Raw genomic sequence first — 21266 nt, 5'->3', positions numbered from 1 at the left:
AATGTTTATAACCAGTCGTTGTGAAAGACACTGCTTAAAACCAGTGGTAGAGACAACACTGCTTAAAACCATTGTTTGTGACAGACACTGTTTAAAAAGATAAAAACAGTGTTTGTGACAGACAATGTTCAAAACTGGTGTTTGTTACAGACACCGTTTAAAACCAGTGGTTGTGACAGACACTGTTAAAAGCAGTGGTAGTGACAGACACCATTTAAATCAGTGGTAGTTTTGAAACCTATTAAAAATCAGTGATAGTGACAAACACCATTTAAATCAGTGGGGTATATTCAAACCTAAGTAAAAAACTAGTGGTAGTGAAGAGCTCCATTAAAATCAGTGGTGTTTCTCAAACCTATTAAAAAACTAGTGGTAGTGACGGACAAACATTTAAATCAGTGGTAGTGTTCAGAGCCAAGTAAAAAACCAGTGGTAGTGACAGATAACATTTAATTCAGTGGTAGTTTTCATACAGCCACCATTTAATCACTGGTAGTGTTCAAATGCGAGTATAAAGCCAGTGGTGGTGACAGACAGCATTTAAGTCACTGGTAGTACTCAAACCTAATAAAAAACCAGTGGTAGTGACAGATACCATATTATAAATCAGTGGATGTGTGGTTAAACCCAATTAAAAAATCCAGTGGTAGAGACAGCCACTGCTTAAAACCAGTGGTAGTGACAGACACCGTATAAGTCAGTGGGTGTGTGGTTAAACCCAATTAAAAAATCCAGTGGTAGAGACAGCCACTGCTTAAAACCAGTGGTAGTGACAGACACCGTATAAGTCAGTGGGTGTGTGGTTAAACCCAATTAAAAAAACCAGTGGTAGTGACAGCCACTGCTTAAAACCAGTGGTAGTGACAGACACCATTTAAATCAGTGGGTGTGTGGTTAAACCCAATTAAAAAAACAAGTGGTAGTGACAGACACTGTTTAAAACCAGTGGTAGAGACAGACCCTGCTTAAAACCATTGTTTGTGACAGACACTGTTCAAAACCAGTGGTGGTGACAGACACCATTTAAAACCAGTGGTGGTGACAGGCACCATTTAAATCAGTGGTAGTTCTCAAACCTATTAAAAAACGTGTGGTAGTGACATACACCGCTTAAAACCCGTGTTGGTGACAGACACTATTCAAAACCAGTGGTAGTGACAGACACTATTTTCAAAACAGTGTTTGTGACAGACAATGTTCAAAACCAGTGGTAGTGACAGACACCATTTAAATCAGTGGGTGTGTGGTTAAACCCAATTAAAAAAACAAGTGGTAGTGACAGACACTGTTTAAAACCAGTGGTAGAGACAGACCCTGCTTAAAACCATTGTTTGTGACAGACACTGTTCAAAACCAGTGGTGGTGACAGACACCATTTAAAACCAGTGGTGGTGACAGGCACCATTTAAATCAGTGGTAGTTCTCAAACCTATTAAAAAACGTGTGGTAGTGACATACACCGCTTAAAACCCGTGTTTGTGACAGACACTATTCAAAACCAGTGGTAGTGACAGACACTATTTTCAAAACAGTGTTTGTGACAGACAATGTTCAAAACCAGTGTTTGTTACAGACACTGTTTATAACCAGTGGTAATGATAGACACTGTTTAAAACCAGTGTCCGTGACAGACACAGTTTAAAACTAGTGGTAGTGACAGACACCATTTAAATCAGTGGGGGAAACGAAAACCCGAAGTTAGATATAAATATTAAAACTTTTGCTATAAGAACCTTCTGCTTTTGATGGAAACTGAAAAAAAACAAAAAAAAATGAAAATCATGTGGCATATCGTTTTACTTATATGTACCTACTTTAGATGGCGTTGAATTCGATTTTCAGTCCATTTTCTTCATACGAGCTCACTAAATCTCACATTATACATATAAGCTCTAAAAATTCAAAAAAAAAAAAAAAATGAAAATTTGTATGACATATAGGTACTTAAATGGTTTGTCAATATTTGTCATCTTCCTGGTGCAGAATAATAAGTAGGTACAGTATACATCTATAACAAGAAAAAACATCAGTGTCTGAGAAGCACTTTTTATTGAATTTTGAATCAAGTTACAAAAATTTTCTGAAAAAATGTTAATAAGCTTCCTCAATTAAATATGTGTTCAAGTTATTCATCAATGTGCTGGATCCTTGAAGGAGATGAAGAGGCGTTGGTGAAAATGGAATACATTTTCGCACTCAGCAGCACAGAAAACCAGTCACACGAACCATTTGACTTTGGGTCCTTTTTTCGAAATGGTATCTTTTTCTCACTCTCTAAATTTGAAACAGTCAATTTCACTGCTTAGCAGTCACGACATTTTGCCTTTTTAAAGCAGTAGTTTTTTTTTACTGCAAAACAGTGAAAAATTACTGAATTGGTCAGTCAAAATGATTTTTTACTGACCAACTCAGTAATTTTTCACTGTTTTGCAGTAAAAAAAAACCACTGCTTTAAAAAGGCAAAATGTCGTGACTGCTAAGCAGTGAAATTGACTGTTTCAAATTTAGAGAGCAGATTTGTCACCTGGGCCCAGTTCTTTAAAACCGTCGTGCTGCACCTGAGTACCTAATCTCACTCACAAATTTCAGGCCAAACGTGACACTATCAAGAAGAATAGTGAGAAGACACTTGCTCCAAAGTTCTGCCAACCGTCTCCGGTATACAACAATAAACAAAAGGCACAGCCAGAAATCCTACCACCGCATACGCATAAAAAATACCATAAGAAGAGAGCACTACTGCTCGAGGATATATCTGCAGATTAATAAAGAAAAACACACTCATACAGAAAATAGAAACCGAGGCAAACCCTTTAGCATCAGCCGGAAAAATCTCACCCAATATCGCATATGGCACTGTAGCAATACCCAGCGCACTAAAAAATACAATACACCAAACCGAAACAATGTGAATATAGTCGACTACGTGAGCATACTCACTATCTGTTTCTATATCACTCAAATGAATACATATTGCCAACACCAAAGTGGCCAAACTTGTCAACATCGACGATATAATAGCAATTTTTCTCACACCCAGTTTTGGTAAAAAAGAAGTATATGAGATCTGGCCCAATATCATGATGAGGCCACATATAAGAGTGGTTAAATAGGAATCAATGGCTAAGGATTTAACACTGATGATTTCCACCATATGGGCTGAGTAGATTTGAATTCCAGAGAATTGTTGAAAAAAGAAATACGTCACTGCAATCAACAGTGGCTTATGGACATCTTTTCTTTTAACTTTCAACAAGTGAGAGGAAAAGTTATCTTGTGGGGTTACATTATCACCGATGGTCACATTTTTTGTTAATGTGTGCTTGCAACCTAATCGAAATCTAGCTTGTTGGGCCTCTATGAACCGACCTCGTTGATCAAGCCAGGCTGGACTTTCGGGTACAAAGACCAGCAGCAATAAAGAGGATATTAACGCGATCGAAGCTGCAATTAAAGCTACACCGTCGTAATAAAAGAAGTAGCCCAAAACATACGTCAAAGTTATGCCAAAAATGATCCCCAACATGTTCCACGATGCCCAACTACTTCTAAAATGCAAATTATCCGGCGCCATGCTTTCTGCTATGTACACAGTTGTCACATAAATCACAGCTCCTTGAGATATTCCTGCGCATAGTTGACCTATGTTGAGATATTCTACTTGGAGAGGTCCAGCCAAGGCCAAGAAAGCGAATCCGATGAATGCTGGAATGGTGTTGACGAAAAAAGCTTTCTTTCTACCGCATCTGTCGATCACGAAGCCCGTTAGAATGTTTCCAAGTACAGCTCCTATCGTTGGCAAGCTCGCTGTGAAAATAACATAGGTAGGTGGATTTAAGATGGGCGGTTTGTTATGAGAAAAAAAAGAGCTAAAATTGGATTTAAATTATTACTGAACCACGAAGTTTGCTCTAAATTTAGATTCAATTCTGGCAGAGCGATGCCTGCAAATCCTATTGACATTCCTGCTGGTAATGTTGGCAAAGTTAGGATAATAACGAATATCAATTGTTGCTGTAAAGAGAACGCACTTTTATTGAAGTCTTATCAATGACAAGATTAAGCTATGAAAATATTAAACAAATAGTCAGGGAGCCCACTTAAGGATAAATTGCACGCCCCCCCCCGTCGATCCTCCGGGGCAACTTCTTTCTTTAAGGGAGAGTTCTAAGGAACATTTCTAGCCCTTGTACTCAAAAAAAAAGTGGCCCTACACACAAAATGGCGGCCATTTTGATTGACAGGTCAGCCGAAATCGCAGATTTTGCGTTTTAACATAGGACTTGCACGAAATTTTTCAAACTTTACAAAGGTAGATCGAAAGATCATGCAAAAATTCACCACCTGTCAAAATTTCAAGTGCTAAAGTGCGTTTTTCGATTTTTGGGGAATTTTTGAAAATCCAATTCAGGCCAAAAATGAGGGAAAAAATCAAAATTTTACCAAATTGACCAAGAAAGCTGAAATTTGGGATATACCCTATTTTCGACATGCAAAATCGATTGGAAACAGTTTCAACCCGTTTTGAGTAGTTCTGGAGCCTCCAGCAGCTTTTTGAAACTCGAAATTCCCACAAAATTCCATCAAATTGAAGTTGTAAAGCTAAAATTTATTCTAAAAACTAATTTCAATACGCTACGAAGTACTGCAGGTAAATTTCAAGTCGTTTTGGATCCTCTAGCGACTTTTTGAAAATTCCTGATGCCTCCAGCAGATTTTTGAAACTTTAAATTTTTACAAAATTTCATCAAAATGGAGATGGAAAGCAGAAATTTACTCTACATTCCAATTTTAACGCTCTCTGAAGATGACTTCAGGTGGGTTCAAATCATTTTGGAGCCTCCAGCGACTTTTTGAAAATTACTGGAGCCTCCAGTAGATTTTGATTTTTGAAACTTGAAATCCCCGTAACATTTTACCAAATGGAGTTGGCAAGCTGAAATTTACTTCGCAAACTAATTTCAATACGATATGAAGTCGACTACATGGTGGTTTCAGATGGTTTTGAAGCTTCCAGCTACTTCTTGGAGATTTCAATTTTCCAAAAAACACCATACGACCTCTTAAAGAGTGGCTGGAGGCTCCAAAACGACTTGAAATCCACCAGCAGACGATTTCGTAGGGTATTAAAATTACTTTGCAGAATGAATTTCGACTTTCCATCTCTGTTTGATGAGATTTTTAGGAAATATAAAGTTAAAAAAATCTACTGGAGGCTCCAGTAATTTACAAAAAAATCGCTGGATGCTCCAAAACGACTTGAAATCCCCCTGCAGTTGACTTCGTCGCGTATTGAAATTAGTTTTCAGAATAAATTTTAGCTTTCCAGCTCCATTATGGTGAAATTTTGTGGGAATTTCGAATTTCAAAAATCTGCTGAAGGCTCGACCAGAACTGCTTAAAACGGTTTGAAACAATTTCCATTCGATTTGGAACGTCGAAAATAGTGTATATCCCAAATTTCAGCTTTCTTGGTCAATTTGGTAAAATTTTGATTTTTTCCTCATTTTTGGCCTAAATTTGATTTTCAAAAATTCACCAAAAATCGAAAAATGCACTTTAGCACTTGAGATTTTGACAGGTGATGAATTTTTGCTTGATCTTGTAGTGGGAGAAAATTACAGCTTTTTCTCCTACTTTAGTGGGAGAAACATAATTTTAAATTTTTCTACCACCTATATACTGGGAGAAATTTATTTCGTCGTAATTCTGTCTCTTAATGTGGGAGAAAATAATTCTACCTCCATATGGAATAGATTTTCTCCGGTCATTTAGGCGAATGAATATTTTTCTGTCCCCTTAGCGACGAATATTCGACCATTTTAATGACCATTTATTACGTCAGTGACCAAATGTGACATTTTTCCCAACCTATTTAGTGGTGGTGGCGCCTACGACCAATTACAGTCGCGAGATTATCGAATATCGACGATTATACACGATTATAACTTCGTATTTCCGGTGGTGGCGCCGAATTTACCTCCACTTCCGATATATTAACCAATAACAATCAAGTTTTTTACGATTTTCGCCGAATATACGCGAATATGACGTAATACGAGCGCCGGTTGCCTACGTTAGCGCCGCTAGATGCGATATACGCGTGCGCCACTTACCCCACCCAGCTACTGCACGATTTTTGGTTACCGTAGACTATAAATACTCCGAACCGAGACGAAATCATTGATATTGTTCAATAGCGCCATAGCTTTGAATAGTATTCGCTAACCGGCACATAGGCGTCATAGCCTCGGTTAGTTTGCTAACCAGCATACGAGCGCCATAGCTCCGGTTGGTATTATTCGATAGCGCCATAGCTTCGAATGGTATTCACTAACCGCCACGCAAGCATCATAGCTTACTTTTAGGTTAGCTCTCAAGGAGTCGTTCTTCAAGAATTTGTAATAATCTACATTACAAGTTGTTAGTTGGTAAGTACTACAACTTCCGATGTCGTCATTTCATCTAGTTGGATTGATCTGCAGCTCAATCCAAGAGACATATTTAGATCCAGTACAGTTCGTGTTTAAGTTAAGTGGGCAATTCGGTCATATGAAACCTACAATACTAAATGGATCAGACATCCACGACTCGAGCATTTTCGTTGCCATAGATGATTTTTTTTGTCCTTAGCACTGTTTCCATTGAGGATAAGAGAGGTAGGCACTTTAGGGCTTTTATTTTCTTTTTTCCCCCAAATTTCCTTTATTCTGATAAGTTATTTTGATAAGTTTATTCTGATAAGTTTTATTCTGATAAGTTCTCCATTTCCCAAATCCCTTTATTTTGATAAGTTATTCTGGTAAGTACACAAATCAAAAAGGACAATTTTGTATCAAAATGTCCACAATTTTCTCTTGGCATTATACATAATATACCTATACTTAAGTTATTACACGAGTTCTTTTCTTATTTATCGACGATTGTCAAGTTGTCGAATTATTATTCTTGGTAATTCATTCCATCTACGACAAAAGTAGGTAAGTATTTCCACAAATAAAGTAGGTAAGTATTTCTACGGTATGAGTAAATATGGTATTTTGGCGTTTAAGACTGAGCACAGATTCGTCATTTACACAAAGTATTGTTCGCGTCCCCACAAAAATATAAATAAATTTAAATATTCCGGTGGGAATTAGGAATAATTCCTCGTCCGCGATTCATATGACCCTAAGATTATGCACTGAGCTATCATCCGAATCGCGAGAGATATTAATTATATGCACACGACTACATTCATTAGAACCAGGAGAGTGCATAATAGGATATCCAGTACACCAAAGTGGATATGAGGTTATTAGTTACAATTAAGTTGTGTATCGTCGGCTCTCATATCTTCAAAGAAATCAGAAATTTTCTGGAAAATTTCTGGGAAATTCCAAAAGTCAAAAACTTCAAAACCTCAAAACGAAAAAATTTTCTGAATTTTTTGTTTTATGGTAGTTTTTGGGTTTTTCCAGTTTTTTCTCCCACCACAATCTTTCGATCTACTTTTGTACAGTTTGAAAAATGTTGTGCAAGTCCTATGTTGGAACGCAAAATCTCCGATTTCGGCTGACCTGTCAATCAAAATGACCGCTATTTTGTATGTAGGGCCACTTTTTTTTTTGAGTACAAGGGCTAGAAATGTTCCTTAGGATTCCCCCTTTAAGAAAAAAGTTGCCCCGGAGGATCGACGGGGGGGGGGTGCAATTTATCCTTAAGTGGATGTAGGTATTAAGTAAATAGGTACTTACGAATGATATCGAATGATCTGATATGGGAAGTGTCTTTGGTGGTAACAAGCGTTCCTCTTCAGAGTCCATCTTGAGCTGGTTATAAACTTCACTTTTCTTCTTAAAATTTGTTTCAAAGCTCTAAAAATTCATCACAAATTTATATTCTACAATGAACGATTAAACTGTTCCATTGGCAAGCAGTTATAATAATGCGTAATAATATAATGATTAATATGATTCCATGTGTTTCTTCAAGTAGATATCTTTTGAACTTAAACATTGTACCTAGTCGTGCAGTGCATGTTATCTCACAATTTCGCTTCCTTGTTCAGGGAGATGCTTTGTGACGTGTTAATTCTCACTCCATTTAGGTATTAAAAATGAGCGAAAAAAGAAAACAACACTACATTCGTATTAAGTATGATGTGTTGATTTAAAGTTGCATTTTTATCTCGTAGGTTTTTAATAGGTACTTATCAATGTTAACATAAACCATTATCTAGGTATTTAAATTATCACGAATAACTATATCTACCTAAAAATGCAAAAAAATGGAATCTCGAATCATCAATGAAGCGAATTTTTACCGCCGTTCATTAAGTTAGTTTTGTGCAGGTACCTACTTTGGTATTTTCTGCGATAATTAGGTACAGAAATACTTCTCGAGCCATTTCAGTGATGAGAAAATTAACGAAAGCAGCTAGCGATGGAACTTTTTGAACTGGTACTCTCCGAAGTTCGTTTTTGGATTTTTGGCCAATTCTTAGAAATTTAAGAAAATTAAAAAAGCTGTTTTAAAACACAAATTCTTAATTTTTCTCACGAAACATTAAATTTTTTAGTTGAATTGAACCAAAGTGAATAATTTCTTCAATTCAATTCCCCCACATTACTAATATTAACAACCACTAGTTTTGGGTTATTATGAAACGGAGCCTATACAGCAATTTTTCAAAATCTCTTCATCTGCTTAATGTGTAGACGTACGAAATATGTTCTTTCAGCATTTTTTATACGGACGCTTGGTCTTCAAAAATAAAAAAATTGATTTTTTTACAATTTTTCTCACCTGTTGTCTTTGTTCGTTTTTTTTTTTGCAATGTACAATCATAAAACAACTTAACTACTAACATCATCTGAACCTGAATTTTCACCAAATTCGTCAATTTTTTCCATATTTTACCTTCAATTTTTCTTTTAAAAAACTGAATCGCGCCCTTTTTGGAACCTCGAGCTCTCTATTCGGAGACCTACTGTACTAAAGACTCATATCAACTCGAAATAAACCTTGCAATTTTACTAAAATTACAATAAAAAGTGTATTTCGAGCTGATATTGAGTCTAGAAACGAATATTAGTGCAGTAGGTAATCCAAAAACGGGGTCAGGGGTTCCCAAAATATGGTACGATTCAATTTTCAAAAAAATATAGAACATGGAAAAAATCGACTAATTTGGTCAAATAGATTGATGTTGTACTTTGGCATCTTTCGTGATGTATTGTGAGAAAAAAATTATTTTCGACCAAAATGAAAATTTTAGGTGGAAAAAATCTTGGGTCGATTCACCCTGCGTGTCAACCTAAGACGGATTGGGCCAGTCCCTTCTTCAATATGCCACGTCACTTTATCGTAAAAACTTATTCGAATTTTGGTGCTTGCTACAGATTGATGACTCCAACTTTAGTCTTTTTTATGTTAAATTGAAATTTTCACGTTGGAAAAAAAAATAGAAAATTAACATACCTTGACGCGACTTGAAAATTAGAAATCTTCCCGATCACCTTTTTTTAATTTCTATTTCTGAATGAAGAACTTTCAATTCACGTGTAAAAATTGCAGCTACAGTTTAATCTATCATACATAGTATTTAACTAAATAGATACTCATCTTTTTGGTGAAAGGATCACTATAGTTGTTGTATGTAGTTGAACGTTAAATTTGTCATAGTTTGTAAGATGATGGTTGTGAGTTGTTGACCTTCAACAAGACTGCATTAAATTTTATTTAAATATTTAAAAATTGCAGTTCTATACTCGTCGAGGTGTTTGCCTTCGATTTGAATACTCACGGGAACTGAATTTCACTATTTCTGGCCATTATGGAGCCTCCATTGTGATTTTCGATTTCTCCAAAAAATGTTTATAATTTTCTCCAGAAGGCGTGGAAATCATTTTGGGTAGCTATAAATCGAGTTGTAGTTTATCCTCGACCTGCTTGAAGAATTTATCCACATTTGAGGTGATTTCCAAGCAGACTCTTCAAGAACAAATTTTTCTGGCCAGAATATTAAGGAGGAAAAATTCAAATTATCAATACTTCTCTGTTCGGTGAGAAGATTTTGAAATTCTGGAGAAATCGAAAATCGCACTGCAGACCCAGAATGGTCAGAAATGGCGAAACTCAGTTGGAGGGAATTTGCAAATATTAGTTTCAGGATCAATTTCCATCATTTTTACTGATCCAAATTTTTTTTTCAATTTTTAATTTTCAAAAATGTACCATAAATCGAAAAGTGAATTTGGGCAGCTGGTCAGGTAGGTACCTGTTTCAGGCTATGAATTTTTATCAAATAGGTAAAATAATAATAAGTGATTTTTTTCTCAGATTTATTGATTATTTTTTACACATTTTGTACAATATCTTATACACACATTTATGTACATCTTATAAAATAATTTCTTCTCAAATCAAATTATACATTTATGTACATCTTGTACTTAAACTGAACAAAGTAAGATCACGAAATGAAAAAAAAAATCTTAGAGAATTTTGACCATTTAAAAACCTTCATTTTGAGTTGAAAATCACCCACAACTTTTTTTTGCTCCGGACATGCTCTAACCTCAGAAAGAGGAATTTTCAAAAAATCATGGCTGCTCTGCTTTAGCTCCTACAGGCTACACAATCCGTTTTGTGGAAAAAATGGCCCATGTTCTAACATATGGTATGTGAGATTCTGCATCGATTCGACCTTTCACATGCTAAAACATCGAAAGATTGTTATTTTCATGAAACTGACTAGAGAACCTTACGAGTAAGTATGCGGAACCGATTTGATCCGATTTTTTTAAAAAGTAAAATGATGCCTGGGGGATACCCACTTGACATTAGATTCGATTTTTCGATCTAAATTTTGAAATAAAGTTTCAATTGGTGAAGTTGACCCATTTGACCCCTATTTTTACGTATCTGTTGAAAAAGTTGAAGAAACCCTTTCACTCGATGAAATAATTTCATCACAAAAAATCAAAATTCGAAAAAATTCAAAAAATGAACGAATTTTTATTTTTTTGCTAAGAATGTAATTTTCATTACCTTTTTCATGAAATGTGTCAGAAAGAGGTCAAAATAAGACAACTGAATAAATTTAAACTTTTTTTGATGTTCGGAATTGAAAATTGAATTTTTTCAAATTTTGATTTTTTTGTGATGAGTTTATTCATCGAGTGAAAGGGTTTTGTAGTGGGAGAAAAATACGCGCAGTTCTTCCACTTACGTGGGAGAAAAATATTTTTATCCGTCACCTACACTGGGAGAAATTTACATACGGAAAATTCAGTCACCTTGATGGGAGAAAATTTTCCTGTCTCTTAATTGGGAGAAAAATTCTCATTCGCCATAGCAGCAGAATATTTTTCTACCCCCTAAGCGACAGATTTTCGATCATTTTAGTGACCAATTATGACGTCAGTGACCAAGCCGCGACAATTTAAACTTCCTACTCAGTGGTGGTGGCGCTTACGTCCAATTATAATCAAGAAATTATCGAACATAACCGATTATACTCGATTACATCATCGTTTTTTAGGTGGTGGCGCCAAGCTGTCCACCACTCTTGCGATAACAACCAATAGAAAACCCGTTCAACACGAATATCGCCAAGTATAATCGAACATGATGTAATTCTAGCGCCAGCTGTGAAAGATAGCACCGCTAGAAGCGTTGAGCGCGTGCGCCACTGACTACACACGTTTCCCGCCTGATTTTTGTAAAAAGCGGAGTTATAAAAGCTCTGATCCGAGACATATTAGGCAGGACTGCAGACATCGACGCCGCCAAGTATAGTTCCAACTTTACTTCCATCTACGCGGATGGGCTGGAGCCCATTCACCAGAAGAGACCAATAAATCCATCTTTAGCTCAATATTTCCAACTGTAGTTCCTACTGTTTCCAGCTTTAGCTTCCTTCAGTTTGTGATTTATTGGACTTTGATGAATTTTGGCGTCTGCAGCCTCAGACTATTGTTTCTCAAGTTAAGTCCCTATGGGTCAATTAGTGAATCTTCAGCTGTCTCCGATCACTCTTTCAAATGCATAGAGATAGGTTTTAATAACAAGTTGCCTTGGTTTACATTGTCCAACTTTAGATTTAAGCTTCAAGTTCAAGACCTTGGCTCACATTGTCTTTCTTTATTTTCTTTTTTGTTTGAAAATGACGTATCGCTCACGACGTGCATTTTAGGTTCAAGTACAGACTCATCGCTCAGTGTGTCTTCCTTTCTTTTTTCTTTTTTTAATATTTATTTTCCTTTTTGTTGCTCCTAGTTTAAGTATTCCCAAAATTCCCCAGGGTTGCGATCCTTTTTATTTGTCTTTGTTTTATCCCTTAAATATAAGAATAAATGTCCTAAATGTGAATTTGTCTTGGACTTTTATTCAACTTTTGTGACTTTGAGAATTCAATGAATATTTCCAACTGTACCACAAATATATCATTCGGTCGAAAGTTCAATCATTTCTTAGCTCAAGCTTCAATTAATCCAACTTTAACCCCGCGTATTATAAATATATGTTACCGTTAATGTGTTTACTCCAGGTAATGTATGAAATAACTAGTTATTTCATACATTAACGAAAAAGTACTTAATGTAAGTAAATTGTTCATAGTTCATCTAGTTAATGTATGAAGAATCTAGTTATTCTATGAAATATCGAGATGTGATCAGTTAAATCATGAAATGAACTGTTAAAAATTTAAGTTTGCTGAGCTCGATAGCAAATTTCACGTAGAATTTTTTGATGGGGCTAATAACTGCACCAGATCTATAAATGAGAGTAATTTCCAAGTTTTTGTTCAGCATTGAAAGTGGTGAAACTTTTTTACAAATTGAGATAGAGAGGCGCGGATAATTTTCTTAGATTTTTTACAAAAACAAAAAAAATGTCAATTTTTGAACATTTTTTTCCAATTATTTCACTTGGTACAACTCTTCCTGTTTCTTCTGGTGCAGTTATTAGCCATAATCAAAAAATTCTACGTTGAATTTGCTATCAATCCCCGCAAACCTCAACACTCTACCTATCACAGTTGCTCAACGGTGTAATGTTGAAATTAAAGTACAAAATGAAAAAAAAACTTTTTTTTTGAGTTGCCAAAATCTGCCCCATGGGGCTTGGAGGTTATTCTGTGGTGGGACACCCTGTTCTAGCTTTGAATTAACGTTCATTTCTTACTTTATTGCAGTTCAATCATTGATTTCACACTTTAACGATACACACCTCGTGTATGTATGAAATAACTAGGTGAAGTGTAGAAAAAATTCAATTTCACACTTTCTCAGGTAATGTATGAAATAACTAGTTATTTCATACATTACCTGCAGTAAACACTTTAACGGTAACATATATAAATATTGGGGAGGGAACCCATTTTACATCCGTGATTCGTCTGATCCTGAGATCTTGATGAGCTAGTCATAGAATCGCGAGAGATATCATTTTGACATCACCAATATTTCCATCACTATTTTTCCAACAGAACGAGAGTGCATGAATCCAATATCCAGATGACCAAAGAGGATTTGAATTAGTCTATATTTTCTTATCTTCAAAGAAATCAAGATTCAAAAATTTCCATTTTTGAATTCTTGGTGAAAAATCAAAAACTTCAAAAGAAAAAATTTTATTTTTTCTTCTATGTTGGTTTTTGGGTTTTTCCACTTATTTTTCCCTCCACAGTTTTATCAATTTTTTCAAGCGATACATAAAAATAGAGGTCAAATGGGTCAACTTCACCAATCGAAACTTTTTTTCATGTTTTAAATAATAAAATCGCATTTTTTCGCAAACTTTCAATTTTTTTAAATCGACTTGACGAAATAATGCCATCCTAATTTTTTAATAGGTATGTTGTTCAGCAAGAAAAATTGTCCATAATTTATTTATATTTTTCAGCATTTTTGAGAGTCGGAACGAAATGAAAACTACGTTTTGAAACTTTTCGAGCTAATTTTTTCGTACAAAAAAATTGGCAACACTGATTTTTATGATGTTACCAAAAAGCCTTTCAAAAACCCTAACTATTGGAAAAGGTGACTGATATGTAATAATTATGTTTTTGGTAACGCTGAACACGAATACAACGTCAGATTTTTGATTATGGACCCCATCTATGGAAATCAGTTGGACTTTTACCTATTTGGGGAGGTTGTGGGGGCCATGGGTGAGGTCAGTTTGAAAAACTAAGGCTGTATTCGTGTTCAGCGATATTGAAAACATACCATTTGATGTGTCACACGAATGAAACCATTTTTTTGACTTTTACCCCATTTGGGGAGGTGCTGGGGGCTGTCGATGGGGCCCAATCAAAAATCTGACGTCATATTCGTATCCAGCGTCATCGAAAACATACAATTCAATGTATAACATGACCCAGATTTTTTTTTAAAGTTTTGCCCAAATTTTGGGGGAGGGGATGTTCCCCCCAATAAAGTATCCCATCTCAAAAATTAAATATTTCGAAAAAACATCAAAAGTTACATTTGTGGACATTTTTTCAGAATTTTAAATGGTAGCTCCCACTTCCAGCGTCATTTTGAAATTCGAACTTTCAATTTGAAAGTTCAACTTTCAACATTTAAAAATTTCAAACTACCTAAAAAGTTCAAAATGCGATGCCCTTTCGAGCTGAGAAATCAGTTTTGATCAAAGTATCACAGCGTTGGAGGTATGCGTTGCTGAAGTTGAGTATCTCGAGACAATGTGAAAATAATTGAAGCCCCCCCCCCATGGATAATTCTCAAAAAAAGTTTAAAAATCGTATAATGGGTGGTTTACTTGAATACTATTGACAATTGAAATTTTTTCAGTGGTATTGTGTAGATACCAACTCAGGGGTCACGTGCATATAGTTTAACATCCCCCAACCCCCCCACTATGGGTCAAGTCCCCCTAACCCTGAAAACTCCATCGTCGTGGCCTGTAATGACTTAATTTTTCAACTTCATCTTCAAAAATGAATTACACTATCACTTTTTCTGAAAAAAAATCTGGTACCTAATACCTATACCTACATATTATTATATGATATGAGAGTAAATGACAGAACTGATATACATTTTTGGAATGATACTTAATACCCTGAACCGAGGTCATAAAGTGATGTAATCAGTTTTTTGTCCATCGCCGTGGCCAATTTTTGTTTATTTTTTCCTGGCTCTCCTGTTCGACTTTTTTTTGCGGTGAAATGGCTACACTGTATTGTTTCAGTGATAGCAGTGCTGTGCCCATTTCACAACCATCAAGGAAATACAGTCACCCCTTCTCCGAATGGCTATCGTGATTTTTTGTCCACGGCGAAGGAAAATACCTACCCTATTGTGTTCGAATACTTCCATTAAAAGGTACCTGGTACCTACTTGATGACCTTTTTGTGAGCTAAAGCTACCAATATACCTACCCAAAAGTAGTGAACAGCCTTTTTTTCCAACATGTGACACCAATTTTTTTGAAGCCCCTGCCCCCGCCCCTATAGAGGATGACTTGGGCCTGAAGTCATTTTAGGGGTCCTGAGTATGCCTACAATCAAGTCCCTTTTGAAAAAAAATCAAAAAAAGGTTTTCATTTTTGAAAAATTTTACTGCTGAAATTTAAACTTTTTTTGAGAATTACCCCCATACCCACCCCCCGAGGCGGCTGGGACCAAACTGATGGGTAGACATTGTAAAAATAAATTGAGTGAAATCGAAGGACATGATTCAAAAACGTTGATCGAATAATTGAGGTGGAATGACCCGGTTAAGATTGAAGGGAAAATCAATATGAATGGCAATGAAGTAAGCTGACGAATGACGTCAAAGAGAGCTGTGTCAGAATGAGGGGCTATATACATATATGTACACTGCCTCTGCAGTAGACTGTAACAGAATGACTAGAAAGAATACTTACATTACTTACGTCAGCTAATACAAATAATCTCCTTTCAAATTAAAATATCACGAAGAATAGTCGAAAGAAACTTGCTCCAAAGTTCGTCCAACCGTCTCTGGTATGCAAAAATAAACAAACGGCACTGTCAGTAAACTAATTATCCCATACATAAAAAAAATAGCATAAGATGAGAGCGCTACTGCTAGCGGATATATCATTAAATTAATAAATTGAAATATACTGTCGCATAAGACAGGAATTGAAGCAAAACCTTTAGCATCGGTGGGGAAAATTTCTCCTAATATTATATGTGGGACCACTGCTATACCCATTGCTTGAAAAAATACTATAAAACATACCGAAAAGATGTGAATATAGTCTGAAACCTGAGAATACCCAGTGTTGGTAATGGTAACACTGAAATAAATACATATACCCAATATACACGTAGTCAAACCTGATAATAACGACGATGTAATAGCCAACTTCCTTACGCCTAATTTTGATAAAAAAGTAACAAATAAAATCATACCTAGTATCATAAGGAGCCCACAAATAAGAGTAGTTAAATAACTATCTACGGGTATAGATGTGACGGTGACAGTATCCACTAAGTAGGCGACAAAAACTTGTAAGCCTGCGAATTGTCGAAAAAAGTAAAAAGTTACCATAATGAATAATGGTTTGTATACGTTTTTTCTTTTGAATTTCAATATTAGAGTGGACAAGTTATCTGGCGAGGTCATTTCGTTGTGCCTTGTGGAAGCATTACTAATGTGTTTGTAACCCAACTTATACCTAGCTTGTTGAGCTTCTTTGAACCGACCTTGTTGATCAAGCCAGGCTGGACTTTCAGGTAAAAAAACTACCAACAATATCGACGATATCAATGCGATCGAAGCTGCAACTAGAGCTATTACCTTGTAATGAACAAAATAACCTAAAACATACGTTAAAGTTAAGCCGAAACACATGCTCAATGAATTGCACGTCGCCAAGCTACTTCTGAAACGCAAGTTATCCGGCGCTATGCTTTCTGATATGTATACATTTCCTGCATAAGTAACCGCTCCTTGAGATATTCCAGTACATAGTTGACCAATGTAAAGATAGGCTACTCCTAGATGAGATCCAGCCACCGCCAAAAACATGAATCCGATGAATGCCGGTAAGGTGTTGATAAAAAGAGCCATCTTCCTGCCATATCCATCGATTACGCAACTGGTTAATAAGTTTCCAAGGACACCACCTACTACAGGCAAGCTCGCTGTGGAGATAAAATATGCATACGAGTATGGTAGGTACTTTATTATTTGTGCAAATGATTTTTTTTAAATAACAGGCAAAATTGACTTTATATGTATTTACCAAACCACGATGTTTCCTCCAAATTCAGATTCAGTTGAGGCAGAGCAATAGCTGAAAATGATGACGACATTCCCGTGGGAAGAGCTGTTAATATTATGATGATAAAGAACAATATCTGTTCCTATAACACATACAGTAAAAATTATCATTATTTGACCAAGAAGTCAATATCATGAAAATTGGAAAGATATTAGGACTCCCCCCAGCCTTTTGTCTTCTATATATATTAAAAGAATCATGGAAAAATGTTGTTCCAGTCGGCGAGCCTCTCCCACTGGACCGATTTCGCTGATTTAAGACTCTATTGGGTCATTCCACGTCAATTGAACCAAGAAGTGATGGGGGGAGGGGTTCGGCGATTTTTTTGAAATTTTTCCTGTGGAAAGACCTTCCGAAGGGATGACCAATGGCGCAAATCGCAGCCGTCTAGCCCATTTTTAAAGGCAGCCAGGGGGTGTCAAAGTTTTCAGTGAACTTAAAATATCATCCATTTCAGCAGTGGATTACTCGATAACCGCGATACCTACCAAAATGGAAATTTTTCCCCTTAGTTAAGGGTTTTGAAAGGATTTTTGGTGATATCATAAAAATCAGTGTTGCCACTTTTTTTCGTGCAAAAAATCAGCTCAAAAAGTTTCAAAACGTAGTTTTCATATCGTTTCAACTCTCAAAAATTCTGAAAAAAATATATTATGGACAACTTTTCATGCTGAACAACATATTAAAAAATTAGGATGGTACCATGTTGCAAAGTCGATTCAAAAAAATTTTAAGTTTGCAAAAAAATGCGATTTTTTTATTTAAAACATGAAAAAAAATTTTGATAGATGAAGTTGACCCATTTGACCCCTGTTTTTACGTATCTGTTGAAGAAGTTGAAAAAACTCTTTCACTCGATGAAATGAACTCCTCACAAAAAATCAAAATTCGAAAAAATTCAATTTTCGATTTCAAACATCAAAAAAAGTTTAAATTTATTCAGTTGTTTTATTTTGACCTCTTTCTGACGAATTTCATGAAAAAGTTGATAAAAATTACACTCACAACAAAAAAATAAAAATTCGTTCATTTTTTGAATCTCTTCGAATTTTGATTTTTTTGTGAGGAATTCATTTCATCGAGTGAGAGTTTTTTCAACTTTTTCAACAGATAGGTAAAAATAGGGGTCAAATGGGTCAACTTCACCTATCAAAATTTTTTTTCATGTTTTTAATCAAAAAATCGTATTTTTTTGCAAACTTAAAATTTTTTTGGATCGACTTTGCAATATGGTACCATCCCAATTTTTTAATATGTTGTTCAGCATAAAAAATTGTCTACAATACATTTTTTTCAGAATTTTTGAGAGTCGGTACGACATGAAAACTACGTTTTGAAACTTTTTGAGCTGATTTTTTGTACGAAAAAAAGTGGCAACACTGATTTTTATGATATCACCAAAAAGCCTTTCAAAACCCTTAACTATGGGAAAAAGTTCCTTTTTGGTAGGTATCGCGGTTATCGAGTAATCCACTGCTGAAATGGATGATATTTTAGGTTCACTGAAAACTTTGACACCCCCTAGCAGCCTTTAAAAAAGGGCTGGAGGGCTGCGATTTGCGCCATTGGTCGTCCCTTCGGAAGGTCTTTCCACAGGAGAAATTTCAAAAAAATCGCCAAACCCCCCTATCACTTCTTGGTCTAATTGACGTTCAATGACCTTATTGGGTAATTTTTTTTAATGTTGAAAATTCGCAGAGCAATAAGAAATTTTAAAAAGTTGCAAAAATTGGTACAAATATGCTTTCCCTCACCTCAGAAAATTTCGAAAAGTGGTAGGGTATTGTACAAAACCGAGGTCAATAATCACACAAATTTAAAAAAAAAAATCAATGATCCCAAGTGCAAAAAGCTCGATGGTTTTACATAGGTATGGAATGAGGGTGTAAGTACTCATTACCTAATCATTTACTCACGTATGAAATGGAATCTTGTAATGATGGTAGTCTTTTTGGTGGTAGCAAGTTTTCCTTTTCATTATTCATCTTGGGCTGTTCTTTCACCAGCATACCGATTCAATCTTATTCGTAAAACTCCGTCAGCGTAGGTCGATACAAACACCTTGATTGAAAAATAGTTTTCATTAATGATCTGATCAGTTGTGTCAAACACTTAGGTAGGTACAGGAGTCTAATAGTCCATGTCCCTCTCTAATGATTTTAATTTTTCTCCAAGTTTGCTTAAAATTTTAACTCGATACAGGGGAATAGCAAAACCTTGCTGAATCAAAAAGGTCCTAACCCTCTTCCCCGCACCAAAATTTCAGGCCCTAAAATTAATTTTTAGCAAATTTTTGAAAAAAAAACTGTTTTAGCACGATTACGTTTGATAAATGATAAAAATTGATACGTCGTGCCACAACTTATTTTATTATTTTTTTTTTGTCTCTGATAGATTACATCTTAATGATTTAAACTTCAAGTTTTTGTGCTAATCAAAATATTTAGTCTGTGATGACGAGGGGGGGAGGAGAAAATAAAATAAAAGTAATGTTTGAATCTTACCTACCTTTACATGACTTGATGATTAGAAATATGCTCGATCACATTTTTATTTTATTTCTAGACGAAACACTTTTTTAGTTCACTTGTAAACATCTTACCAACAGTTTCATTTATCATCTGTAGATGTACTTTTTCTCCTTTCGTGAAACGATCGCTGGTTAAACGTTTCGTCTGTACATCGTTAGGTCTGTGATGGTTGTGAGTTGTTAACCTTCAGTAAGTTTGTCGTATTTTCAAAAACTAATAAACCAAGTACATATACATATTTCCTCCTTTGCGAGATTAAGTAGGTACCTACATTGTATCTTACCGATTAAATTCCCTAAAATTACATGATCTGCTAAAAAACCGGTTGGAATAGGGAATAGATGTAAATCATATCACCATAACATCTGCGTATATGTACCTAAGTACCTAATTTTTTCTTTCCTTCAGCAGTGGTTCATTTAATATTATGTAAGTAGGTAGAGGGACTGGTTTTATGTGCGAGCTCGTACCTAAACAGAAGCGTTGCAATTTGGCCAATGAAGAAAGATTACGAACTTTGTGGCAAAAAAGCTGTTGTCGATATTTGGAACATTCTTCTTCAGTTTTGAAAAAAAAAACGACGTACTTACTTCGGGAAATGCAAATTGAAAAAATAAGTATGAGGTAACTAGTTAGATAAAATGGTTTCAAACCGTAATGCACAGATTTTGGAAACATTATTAGTCAAGTTGGGTCACTAACAAAGTTTTAACTTGGACAGATTTTATGGAGGTTTTTTGGAAAACTGGAATTTTCAAAATGACGCTGGAAGCTTTAAAATGACTTGAAACTGTCTTCAGCTGACTCAGCACGTTGAAATTAATGTTGGGGGTCATTACACGTCAATTTGACAACAAAATGCAATTTTCAAAGTCATGTCCTTAAATTTTGCTCAATTTTTTTTTTACAATGTCTACACATCCAATAAGCAAGAAACTCGCAATAAGTTTGGTGCCTGAGGGGTGGGGGAGGGGACTTCAATTATCTTCACATTGTCTCGAGGTACTCAACTTCAGCAGCGCATACCTCCAAAGCTATGATACTTTGATCAAAACTGATTTTACAGTTCGAAAGAGCATTGCATTTTGAACTTTGTAAGTATTTTAAAATTTTCAAAAGTTGAAAGTTCAACTTTCTAATTAAAGTTCAAATTTCAAAATGGCGCTTTAAGTGGGAGTCACCATTTAAAATTCCGAAAAAATTTCCAAAAATGTACCTTTTGGTGCTTTTTTGAAATATTTAATTTTCGAGATGGGATCTTTTAATAGAGGAGAAATAACCCCCTCCCCCAAATTTGGGCGAAACATTAAAAAAAAATCTGGGGCATGTGATATATCGAATTGTATGTTTTTGGCAACGCTGAACACGAATATGACGTCAGATTTTTGATTGAACCCCATCGACAGCCCCCAGCACCTCCCCAAAGGGCAAAAGTAAAAAAAAATGATTTCACTCGTGTGA

General features: G+C 35.5%; 2 protein-coding genes across 5 annotated transcripts; both read right to left on the bottom strand.

The window, feature by feature from the left end:
- Window positions 1-2032: 2032 nt before the first annotated feature.
- LOC135843812 (uncharacterized) lies at window positions 2033-9607 on the bottom strand. Of its 2 annotated transcripts, XM_065361828.1 has the most exons (5): window positions 9463-9589; window positions 8342-8480; window positions 7737-7856; window positions 3894-4014; window positions 2033-3807 (listed from the first exon to the last, which is right to left on the bottom strand). In XM_065361828.1, exons 2-5 carry the CDS (start codon window positions 8387-8389, stop codon window positions 2606-2608), a joined length of 1491 nt encoding a protein of 496 aa, XP_065217900.1. In that variant the 5' UTR covers window positions 8390-8480; window positions 9463-9589; the 3' UTR covers window positions 2033-2605. The 2 variants fall into 2 exon arrangements, with proteins under 2 accessions (XP_065217900.1, XP_065217901.1); XM_065361829.1 differs by lacking the exon at window positions 8342-8480 and having other exon boundaries at window positions 9463-9607.
- Window positions 9608-10309: 702 nt separating this feature from the next.
- LOC135842626 (solute carrier family 2, facilitated glucose transporter member 8-like) lies at window positions 10310-19942 on the bottom strand. Of its 3 annotated transcripts, none has more exons than XM_065360169.1 (6): window positions 19779-19942; window positions 19191-19335; window positions 17236-17356; window positions 16819-17134; window positions 15886-15982; window positions 10310-10700 (listed from the first exon to the last, which is right to left on the bottom strand). In XM_065360169.1, exons 2-5 carry the CDS (start codon window positions 19281-19283, stop codon window positions 15925-15927), a joined length of 588 nt encoding a protein of 195 aa, XP_065216241.1. In that variant the 5' UTR covers window positions 19284-19335; window positions 19779-19942; the 3' UTR covers window positions 10310-10700; window positions 15886-15924. The 3 variants fall into 3 exon arrangements, with proteins under 3 accessions (XP_065216241.1, XP_065216242.1, XP_065216239.1); XM_065360170.1 differs by having other exon boundaries at window positions 15895-15982; window positions 19783-19941; XM_065360167.1 differs by having other exon boundaries at window positions 10311-10700; window positions 19783-19941.
- Between the last annotated feature and the right edge of the window lie 1324 nt (window positions 19943-21266).

This window comes from Planococcus citri, chromosome 4, assembly GCF_950023065.1.
Source record: "Planococcus citri chromosome 4, ihPlaCitr1.1, whole genome shotgun sequence".
Taxonomy (NCBI): domain Eukaryota; kingdom Metazoa; phylum Arthropoda; class Insecta; order Hemiptera; family Pseudococcidae; genus Planococcus; species Planococcus citri.
The sequence above is the reverse complement of the archived record's forward strand: the minus strand, read 5'-3'. Positions and strand labels throughout refer to the sequence as shown.